The 10981-nt window shown below is 43.0% G+C and overlaps 2 protein-coding genes across 2 annotated transcripts in view; one reads left to right on the top strand and one right to left on the bottom strand.

The window, feature by feature from the left end:
• The window catches only part of LOC118418099, a 37173-nt gene extending 30752 nt beyond the window's left edge, over positions 1-6421 (top strand). Inside the window, exons 42-52 of the mRNA XM_035823928.1 lie at positions 290-451; positions 958-1111; positions 1261-1495; positions 1708-1980; positions 2223-2368; positions 2524-2656; positions 3028-3149; positions 3592-3800; positions 4337-4531; positions 5079-5323; positions 6016-6421. Of these exons, the coding sequence (XP_035679821.1) occupies positions 290-451; positions 958-1111; positions 1261-1495; positions 1708-1980; positions 2223-2368; positions 2524-2656; positions 3028-3149; positions 3592-3800; positions 4337-4531; positions 5079-5323; positions 6016-6039 (1898 nt within the window). The 3' untranslated portion in view covers positions 6040-6421. The remainder of the gene's footprint in view (positions 1-289; positions 452-957; positions 1112-1260; positions 1496-1707; positions 1981-2222; positions 2369-2523; positions 2657-3027; positions 3150-3591; positions 3801-4336; positions 4532-5078; positions 5324-6015) is intronic.
• Positions 6422-7261: 840 nt separating this feature from the next.
• Positions 7262-10837, bottom strand: LOC118417603 (the record flags this gene model as incomplete). Its single annotated transcript, XM_035823202.1, is given in 6 exon segments — positions 7262-7753; positions 8387-8589; positions 8949-9077; positions 9609-9807; positions 10227-10386; positions 10676-10837. Coding segments are annotated over 6 exon segments (1121 nt in total), but the record flags the coding sequence as incomplete, so codon positions are not given.
• Positions 10838-10981: the final 144 nt, after the last annotated feature.

Raw genomic sequence — 10981 nt, forward strand, 5'->3', positions numbered from 1 at the left:
TTTTGAACAATGTAACGGCTATGGACAAGGCTTTGTACAAAGCCGTTAAATTGTGCAAAAAATTGATTATACATATGGATGAGGCATCAACTTTTGTGGTCAATGCCTCTAACAAGTTGTCAGGCAATTAAGGGATTATTTAGTGAATATTTTCTTTCGGTATTAAAAGCCGGTTCTCTGATTGGCTGATAGCAGGTTAGAGACCAGGCAAGTTGCCAATAAAAGTCAGACTGGAACCTCAGGTGAGGCTTTGCCTTGTGGCCTGACGAAAATTGATATGAAATTTCAGGTACCGGTGCAGATAACGAGTTGACACTGGTGGTGGACGTGTTCGATGGGAGGCAGGCATCCAGTAGGATGACCTTTGATGTCACGGTCAACCCTCCCGCTGAAATCACCAACGACACTGTGGACAATGTGAGGGGTGAAGTCGTGACAAGTCTCCTTACAGGTCAGTACTCATCATTGCATTATTTCTCCTCAGATGTGTGACTTTCAGTCCCCTTTAATTGTTGTATGATTGTCGTACAATTGCAAACTAGGGGGATGCTTGGGATGTCATGTTACCAAAAAGGTTTGTCTTATATCCTTGTTCAGGTGGTTGGTTCTGTCACAGCCTGACTGACAAGTCTATGATATCGAAATCTGTAACATGCTGCAAGGCTTCATTTCAGTCCTTTGTCTCTTCTATCATATATTACATCAATGATTACCAAGTTCACAAGTAAATCCAATGTTTCATTAACACATTAATACATCCCAGAAAGTTGACAAAACAACAACACTGACAGAATATATTGCACTGGTGCATTGATGTCTTGCTAGCTATCAGTGTATTGACTTCAACTTGTCCAGATTAATGAATGTCCTCACAGTGCTCACTGAATTTTGATACGATGATCCACAAACATATGCATATAAAGATATGTGTTCTTACTAGAGTTGTTGTTGTTGAAGGTGATGTCAACAAGGCCATGTCTAGTGTGATTTCTATGGTGAAAACTGTGAAGAAAGTTGGCGGCAATCTCACTGAGGCACTGCAAGATGTTGTCAACGAACTGAAGGCTGCACTTACCAACAAGATCACAGAAACCATTCCTAATGATGAAGAGTAAGTAGTGGACTTGCCAGCTGTCATTCAACATGGCCAGGCCAGAAATCTTCACAATCTACATTTATGATGTCAGAACTCTGAAATGATCCTTTATGCAGATTTAAGTGTCAGTTTTTTTCATTATCTATTTGTCTTTAACCTTGAAGGGAAGTGGACAATGCACTAAGAGGTCTTGCCGGGACCTTTGATGAGGACAGCAACATGGGAGAGGAGACCCGAACAAAGGCTAAGGACTACATCAGTGGTCTTATCGACGACTTCTACGAGATGGTTGACGAAGTATCAGAGAATAATAATGCCAGTAACAATGGCCAGGACAAGAGGAGGAGGAAACGTAATGTCAACACCAATGTCGTGACCACTCCTATGACGACAACCCAGGTAAAAGTGGGGTCAGATTTACGGTAATCAGATCTGTCAGCAGATCAAATACCTGATACGCCACAGTTCATGTTTCAATGCTGAACATGGTTTTTCTGCTGGAAATGTTGCATCATAGCACATCTTTGGGTGTGTGTTTTTTTGTTTGTTTGTGTGTGTGTGACTGTGTAATAATGTAATGCTAACTACTAGCTTTTTCTTCTGTGCATCAGGTTTCTGACATGCTTCTAGTCTTTGATGCCATGTTGGCCTCCATTGACGAAAGCAGTCCGGATGCAGCCACAACCAAGCTCGAATTCCGCTCCACTGTCGAATTGGGTATGGTTGGGCTGTGTCGAGGACAGTCGTATGGCGGCTCGGCCTCTGTGGCGATGTCGGGTAACGCGGTGGTGAGGACTGATCTGACGTTGTTTGACGACATTGCTGACCAGCAGCTGCTGGCGTCGTGTGATGGTTGCAGTGGTGACGTCACGGGCACTCCAAAGGTAACCTGTCAACAATGTCTTTGTCTGTTGTCATTATTTTAATGCCAAAACTTCAACACTACAGGCTGGTGGGCATGCCCTCTATCATGGACAGGTTCAGATTTGCCTTGTGTCTTGTTTCAATAGATGAGACAGCTATGTTCTTTATCCTCTGTATTCGGCTCCCTTCCTCCACTGACATCCCCTCACTACGGAGTCTGCTGCTTTACCTTAGAATCCAATGTTGATACATTTCCACACAGATCCGGCTCGGTACGGACGTAGCCTGGGCCTACGAACAGTGGCAGTGCATTCCAGACTCGTCCACTGTCTGCTATGGGGCATGCATTGGGTCAGCGCAGATCAAGTTTGACCCCCTGACTGACCCGCTGAGTAGTGATGTCATCCGGTAAGTTTTAATTAGTACTTAACCTGAAAAGTAAGCATTGATTTGAGTTGTTGGACTTGTGAGCATCATTATCAGACTATACAGATACTAGTTTGCCATAAGATTTGTGAGTTACAAACTTTTGGTAACTGATGAAACTTATTTTTGTGTTTCAGGAGTGACCTGCTGCTGGTTGACCTGGTCAGTCCTCTGTCTGACCTGCGGACCCGTCTGGGCGGGCTACGCGACCCCCTGGTGCTGGACATCCCTGCCACTGGTGCCATGCCTGACGACACCTACACTCTGGAGGTGAGGGGGTACCAAAAAAGGCCGTAATATGGTGAACCTGAATCTAGCTTTTATGACAGGGAGAGTAGACATCAATGGGGAAAGTACCCCATAAAGCTCTCCAGGGACGTAAACATTGGTAGAGGTTATGTTGAGCTTGTATAGTATTACCAGCAATTGCGATGATGTCATGGTGACACGCAGGTGCTTGGCAAAAGATTGATGTACATGTCAGCCAGTAATTTGATCTGCTAAATATCAATTTCTAATCCAATCTACTGATGTTCTGGTAGGCACCTACCGTTGAATACCCCGGATATGAACAACAACAGTGATCACTCGTATTGGGTAAGGTATGGAGGGTCTTTTCACATGTATTTGTTTCCTTACAGTGTCGACGCTGGGCAGGGAATGAGTGGACCACTGCTGGCTGCAGCACCAACCTCGTGCCTCGTGATGTTGACGGAGTGCCTTACGTCACCTGCAGCTGTACCTTCATGGGAGGCTACTACACGTGAGTTCCCTCCTTAAGTAGCACATTGTGATATCACCTCTGATCTCTATTTTCTGGCACTCCCCGCAAGTCTTACTATGAACAACCTGGCCTTCACACACCCACTATACTGACAGTGTATTCAAGTAACTACAAACACACAAGAATCCAAATGTCCAAACATGAAAATATGATATCACACATTTTTTTCAGGCTAAATCCAATTGTAGTGATTAAATTAAGCTATGATAGTTCTCAAATCCATGGTAGATCAATGATCCACTGCTGATAAAGAACCTCAGCAGTTGGTAAAAGATGTAAAGTATCCGTGTTTCATGCTGATAGTTGAGTCTTCATCCCTTAATATCATATTTAGAGGGAACAAAAAGAAGAAGAATCTCTGCATCTCTCTGTCCACATAAGGTACATAAACCTCCTCTTTTGTTCTTGTCTTTTTGTTCAGGCTCTTTGAGGGTGTGTATGTGGCACCGACTACCCCTGCCCCAGTCACCCCTCCCCCCGAGGAGAACGAGATCGAGTTCACGTTTGTGCAGAACTGCAGCGTGGTGACCAGCGGGGACGAGGCCGGCTTCCTCAGCTCGTTCCACAGCTTCATCGCCGGGAAGATGAGGGTCTCAACTTCCCGCGTCAAGAACCTGGCAATCTTAGACGGTATGACATCCTACAGTATTGCTAGACAATAACATTGTTTGAAAGGTAAAAACTAAAGGTAGTCCCATAGCCTTTGAGGCTTTAGGGACAATGGGTCCTTATCCACTGTGTCTAGCCCATCTCCCTCCCACTGCCTTTTATCTCCCTACTGTAGTCAGGTACCCATTTTTACTCCTGGGTGGAGTGAGGAAAGTTGTGTAAAGTGCCTTTTTCAAGGGTACAAGATCTCTTTAGCATGACAGGATTCAAAGCCAAGACCCATGGGTTCTGGGCCAAACACCCTGCAGTTATGCCAGATGACCCCAAGTATGTATTGTAGCCTGATTAAATCATGCTTACAGTAGCCAACACAACACCCAGCCATAGCCCCAGACATACAGCAGAGTTTGCATTACACAAATTCTCAAAGACCATATACTTTGAAACAACAGACTGAAACAAAATTTACTGTTATCTCAAATCACTTAAGTTGATATATTTGTCATTGAATTGATATGGTTTATAATATGTATACCGGTATCCCATGTTCCCTGCAGTTGTTGGTGTGGGGTGCATCTGCACCTATGACCTGCTGGAGGCCACTGGAACTGAGGACACCATCAACTTCTACGCAGTGGATACCATCGCTGAGATGATGTGGAAGGGTATCCTGGGTGCCAGCTCCCCTAACGGGACCCCGCTGAACATCTACAGGTCATCCCTGCTGAAGGATGGATTCATGGTCAACCCAGGTAAGGAATTCACGTTGTCATTCTGGATTTCTTGCATTCTATCACTCTTTGCTGATATAATTCTGCTCACTAGACAAGCTTGTATGCTCACATTATTATAGACCTTCTGAAGAGGATAAACCTTGCAAAATATCAGTAGGCCAAGAGTCCCTTAAATTACGTATTTTAATAGAGCTTTCATCAATTGAAAAAAGAACCAAAATCCAAAAAATGTGTAAAATAATGGTACATCATTGGTATTGTGTAAATGACAGAATGATTTGGACCATTGCATACCCCTACTGTTTTTCGAAAGGTGTGGTGTGTTCTTCAACATGCATTGGATGTGGCCTCCATTTAACTTCCTATCCAAGGGATATCCCTTAAGTCAAAGCTAAATACTCATGTTAACCTGAGTGAAGTGAGGAATGTTGATTGTGTATAGAGCCTTTCCCAAGGGCACATGATCGGTGGCATGATGGGTCATTTGAACCCTGGACCACTTCGTTCCAAGCGAAACACAGCCGTTATGACACACGACCGTAATACGCATTTATGTCTTTTACAGCAAGGGTAGCTCCTGTCCAGAAGCCTGCCACCGCTGGTGAGATCATTGCGGGCCTGGTGTGCGGACTGTTCCTGTTCCTCATCATGCTCGGCCTGGCCTGCTGCTTTGCCCGGGCGTTGGTCGGCAAGGCCAAGGTGGAGGCATCGCCACCATCCTCTCCTCCAACCTCTGCCCGCCGTGAGGCATTCGTGGCAGGAGGGTCCTCCCCACCATCCGGGAAGATGGAGACCTACCCGAGGAACCTGGTAAGGCTCATGTTACATTTCCAAACCTGGGCCCATCCAGACTGTTTGTGGAAACAAAAAACTATTGTCTTTACGTCTTGTGTAGTTTTCGTTCCCGAAAGCTGCCCGGCTGGGCCCCAGTTTGGAAATGTGAAATAGGCCGAAGATTTGAACTACTGTGAAAGGGGAAAGGTCCACAGAGATTTTAATCTTGCAATAGTTTGCAGAGTGCAATGGTTGAGTGGGTTCATTCAGTAGGTAGTTTGATCCCCGTCTGAGTCATACCAAAGACTGTAAAAATGGTACATGCTGCTATCATTGCTTAGCACTCATGCAGCATTTTGGAAAGAGCATGGGAGTTAAACACACATCACTACCAGTTGTCCAGCCCCCTGCTGTAGTGACTTGCACAAATGTGTGGCCCAAGGGCTACAGAAATGGAGGTGGGCACCACGTCAAAAGATGCGGAGAAAATGACACATTTGTTTCAATCACTGTTTTGATGTCAGCCATGAAGGATAGGACATTCTGGAAAAACTTTATGTAATGTACCTCACCAGAACTAAGTTTTGATGATGTTCCAATCATTGTTCAGACATTGATATTGACTGATAGATAGATGTTGACAGTATATATATTGTTCCTTTTCCTATTATTTACTATATTGTTCCTTTTCGTATTATTTACTTCCCCATACTTTTTGTTTGCAACAGGAGAAATCCGGCTTCCATGTGTGAGAGACAACACCACTGTTACAGGACTTTCACTGTCCCAGAATGATTGACAAGGACGACCTTTGAAGAATAATGCCTATTTGCATGTTACTTATATTTGAATAATTTAACATCAACTTATTTGCATGCTTGCTCTATTGTTCAGAAAATGATTAGTAACAATTTGGATCAAGTTATATTTACTCAATGCATTGATTAACTCAGCATATAATCTGTTAACTTAACATCAAAACAGTTAATGCTCAATTGTTTATCTAGTAATATTGATATAGATATCTATGTATTGTATATGTTACCTTTTTAACACACCCACATTTCAAACACCAAATCCAGCTGTGTTTGAAGTTGTCACAACCAACTGATGAAGGGTGTCTACTTTAGCAAAGATTTGCTCTTTCATATAATTTCATATTTGTAAGAACCTGAATCAATACAGATAGAACTTAGATCACAATGACTGATATTTTCCAATGATTGACTTTTGTTGTAACTTTCTTTGCTAATTATGTAGACCTCGTACTCCTCCGACCTTGACCTTCACCAAAAAGGACCATGGAACAGATTGGGCTATCAACATCAAAATTATTATATATTATGCCAAATCTGAATAAAGTCCGTCAAAATCAAATAAAAGTGTAGCTAAAAAGAAACTCTAGCAATTTGATTTGAATTTGGAACATCTGTTCAGAGAAAGTTTTCATTCAATTCTAATTTGGTATGTTTTTTGTGTCCAAATTGCCCTGCTCAGAATTAGTTTTGGATATGAAAAATATGGGATGCTATCAGTGCTTTATTGTTTACGAGTACATGTTGCGGAGGCTTACGATGCTTTTGTTTCAATTTTAAAAAAATCAAGTTCTCTAAGACCAACAAAATTGAAATGACCTCAGTTTAAGTGTCTTCAATAGTAGATTCACGTTTGTGTCATGATTTAAGGATGCCATTTCATATGATACTTTACTTTTGATGTCAACTCTATCTTATTCAATACTGCACTGTTTTTCTCTGCATGGAGTGAATTAGAATAAAAGGATTCCTACATCCAATCAGAGTTTGTTGCTCATTTTTATCTGTTGTGTAGTCTGTTGTTTGAGGCAAGGCGACTTTCTTCCACTGAATCAAGTGCATAAGCTTAGAGGTTTTAGAGAAAGTAATAATAGATGATGCTATGGAGAGTTTAGAGACGTCACTCAATGTTCACAAAGTTAAGTGTTCAAACAAAGCCTTATGGTGGAACTAGAATTTAATGATATAACACATTGATATACGATATAGATTTATGTGGTCTCACGGTCATTCAAACGATAATAATAATTTCATAACATTTATAGATATGATAATTTATATTTATCTACAGAGCTGTACAACATCTTTGTTCATGTTATGACAAAAATAATCCACATCAATCTGTCATAATTTCACTTTTCTTAGAACATACGATTTCGCCTGCTATAGGGCAGCTAGCTGGATGTTCAATGCTAAACACAATAGAGCAATTCCGATGGCGCTGACCAGGTTCAGGATATCGTTTAAAGGGGCGGAGCCGGATTCGAATCCAGTGTCGATCTCGTTGGTACCCTCCTCCGTAATCTCCACATCTGACATGAGGCCCGCCTCACAGCGGAACGTCTTGGTACTGTAGGCTTCTCCAAAGTTTGTGCAGACACAGTCTAGGGTTTCTCGCACAAAGGTCGAATTTTCTGGACAGCCGGCGAATCTAGAAAATTATCCACACAACGTATAATTCTGTACTTCCCGAGACTGAAAGCACGATTTGACACTACAATCTTTTTTTAACTTTATCCATAATTTGTCTAGTCAATACACATTCTTTAACATGTGTGTTATAAGATCTTAGCATTGCCAACATTACCTCCAGCTTTTCACATGTCAACAACCGACAAAAAACTATCTTTTGGCTTAATTCATGCATCTAACTCCGTTTATATACCGAAACGTTATCAGACAATTTTTCATCTCCCATCGCGTGCGAAAAACCCTACAAGTAGCCTAAGTGGAATAGATTAAGAATAGCGGCTTTCACCTCAATTCATCTAATATCTACAATAGCAACCAGCCCTCTAGTATGAATGTGCAGTCAAGTTATCAATTATCAAGAGAACGATTCCGTAGCCCCTCCCACCTCCTTCATACCTAGAAATGTAGAACAAAAGCCTAAAATGCAAATAGTTGACGAGGGTACAGTCAAGCCCATGGCTCTCTCTCTGGTTGAACTGATAATTGCCATGCTATCATGGGTAAACTTATAATCATGATGGAAAGTCAGTATAGGTTATTTATGTATAATCATGCATTAGTATGCAGTAGTATCTATAGTATAAGAACTTACAGTAAGGCGTGGCTGATACCCTGAGGAACAGCCGCTTTGACCATGATGTCTCGCTGGACCCGCCGTTTCTTCCTGCCCTCCAGCGCGGTGAGACGGAAGACACTGGTGAACGTGTAGGTCTCGGACACTCCGGACAGAGCTCTGTTCACGAACTTAGTTTGATGGACCTCTCTATCCGCCACATAGCCGTTGTAGGATAAGGACTGGAAGGAAGGTTAAAACAAAAGGATGGAAACGCATCTGAGGCCGTGCAGCAATGATGATTCCCTCTTAGCTCGGAAGTACATGTGCGTTGGTCACGTACGGAATAAATCATTTTGAAGCAAGGTTGGACTGTAATTACCAACATAGGATTACACATACTTACTCAAGTGGGTTTTTCATACCTTGAGAAGGACTGGAGTTAACTGTTAGACATCTTTCAAAATTTGTGTTTGAAGGTCCACCTAACGCTCCAGGCTGTTTCTTGTGCAAAGTTATGTTTGGCTGTTACAGTTACGCTACACCTTACAACAAAGGAGACTACCGACCTCACCATAGCTTCAAACTTGGTTGATATTACCTGCATGGGCGCCTCGATGTCGTCTGCAGTGTACGTAACCGGACTCCCTCCCTCATCCTGTCCCTCGTACCTGAAGTCAGGATGTTCGTACGCAGAGTAACGGTCTGTCGTGGGCGCCCTCAGGCAACCCTAAACCAAAACAAGTGGACACAAATATGATAGCTTACAGGGAATTAAGTACGTTATAAATATTATAAGTTATGTCCCTTCTAAAAGACAGGTGCCGCCCCACCCTACCCAGGTCTCGTAATTGGAACCAGGATGTCAGGTTGCTACCAGGTGAGCCACAGGGACACCACTCGATTTTGAATCACAGTTCAAGTAGAATGAGCAAAACAAGTAGACAAATGTGATAGCTTAGGCCACATTTCCAAACCGGAGCCCGGAAGGGCAGCTTTCGGTAACGAAAATTATGATATTAAAGACAAAACTTCACAAGACATAAAGAGCATATTAGTAGTCGTGGGTATTATTTGTGTATACTTCTACGTATTGTTCACTTCCATATACAGCCCGGCCGGGCCCCGGTTTGGAAATGCGACGTTAGCCTTACAGGGCCTTGACTACGCGATAGTGTGTATTGGACATATTAAAAAGTTGTCAAAGTCACTTGCTTACGGACCAGATAGGATTACTACTGATTTGACCGTGCCAACCTACATCTGGATACGAAGCCGTGGAGTACTGTTCCCCAACGCACACCAGGAACAGGGTCAGCTCCATCTGTAGTCTTGTGCGCAGGAACTCTGGGAAGAAGTGCGTCTCCAAGGTAACCTCCTCCAGGTGAGACACCCCGGGGGGTACCCCGCCCTGCAAGTCACGTGACGGGTCTACTCCGTACACGGTTCTCACCTCCACCCTGGAGGGGGGGGGGGGGGGTAGTCGTCACAGAAACACCATACAGAATCAATTGTCAAACAGACGTACTGATATCGTGTAATATCGTGATCATCTGGTGTGGCTGTGTCTGTGTCTTGGCGGGCGTCCGCAGTTATGTGAATATTGCATAATGGTAGCATACAAGGTGAAATTGGTGTAATAGGATATCAGGAGAATTGTAAGTATAGTATAGTATAGTCTGCCTCGTTTTGTACTCTACTTATCTATCTGTTCTGTAGTTGTGTACTTGTTCTTCAAACTAAGCTAAATGTGGATCCAAATAAAGTCAAAGTCAAAGTTAATCTATCCTTATTTAACCTCATTGGTTTATGCTATGTGGGTTTAGATTGTAGACAAAAAATGTCAAAGTGTTTGTCAGGCCAATGTCGTTGCTCTGACCTTGGGTTGTCGTTATTGTCGTCTGTGACCTCCACTACTGTCTGCAGGGTGATCTGAGCAGAAATCTCCGCGTCGGCAACCGTCATGATTGAACAGGTGCTCATAATGCTGTCAGTCATGTTCGGGCATTGCAGATAAAGGTACTTGAAGATAAAGTTTCCTGAAGAATGTTGGTATAACGTCATATACTAAGTATATGGTGCCAGGTAATGGAAGAAACGTGTTTTGGTGTTTTGGAGCAATTTTGCAATCTAATTGTGTTACACACAGTGACCAGTCTATTGTGCACGTATGTTTTAATGACGAACACACGCACGCTGGCACACACGCAAAATACAACAAAGGTATAATGGGCCAATCGCACACGAAGTACAATTGTGTGGATTATGTCTTCGGAAATACGATCTTACGGTGCTATGTTTATAAATTATCACTAAAGGCGCACTGACCAGTAGCATCGATTGGTTCGCCGTTTCTGACGTTCTTTCCGAACTCAAACACGTTGAGTACGATGTGGAAGACCCATCGCTGTACACACAGTCCAGGCGCCACCTTGTCAGTAAAGTCACAGCCAGGAACTACAGCCGCCATATCGTGGGCAGGGGACGAGTCTGGGATGGTGGGGAGAAGGGGTCTTCCAAAATTAATGTATGAACAAAACTTTACCGCAAAGTTACTAGTACTAGGATAAACTATGGGAAAGAAGTGAAGCATGTTTTCCTTTATTGCCGTTGTCTCTGTAGCTTATGGGAATG

The sequence above is a fragment of the Branchiostoma floridae genome, chromosome 6, assembly GCF_000003815.2.
Source record: "Branchiostoma floridae strain S238N-H82 chromosome 6, Bfl_VNyyK, whole genome shotgun sequence".
Lineage (NCBI taxonomy): Eukaryota > Metazoa > Chordata > Leptocardii > Amphioxiformes > Branchiostomatidae > Branchiostoma > Branchiostoma floridae.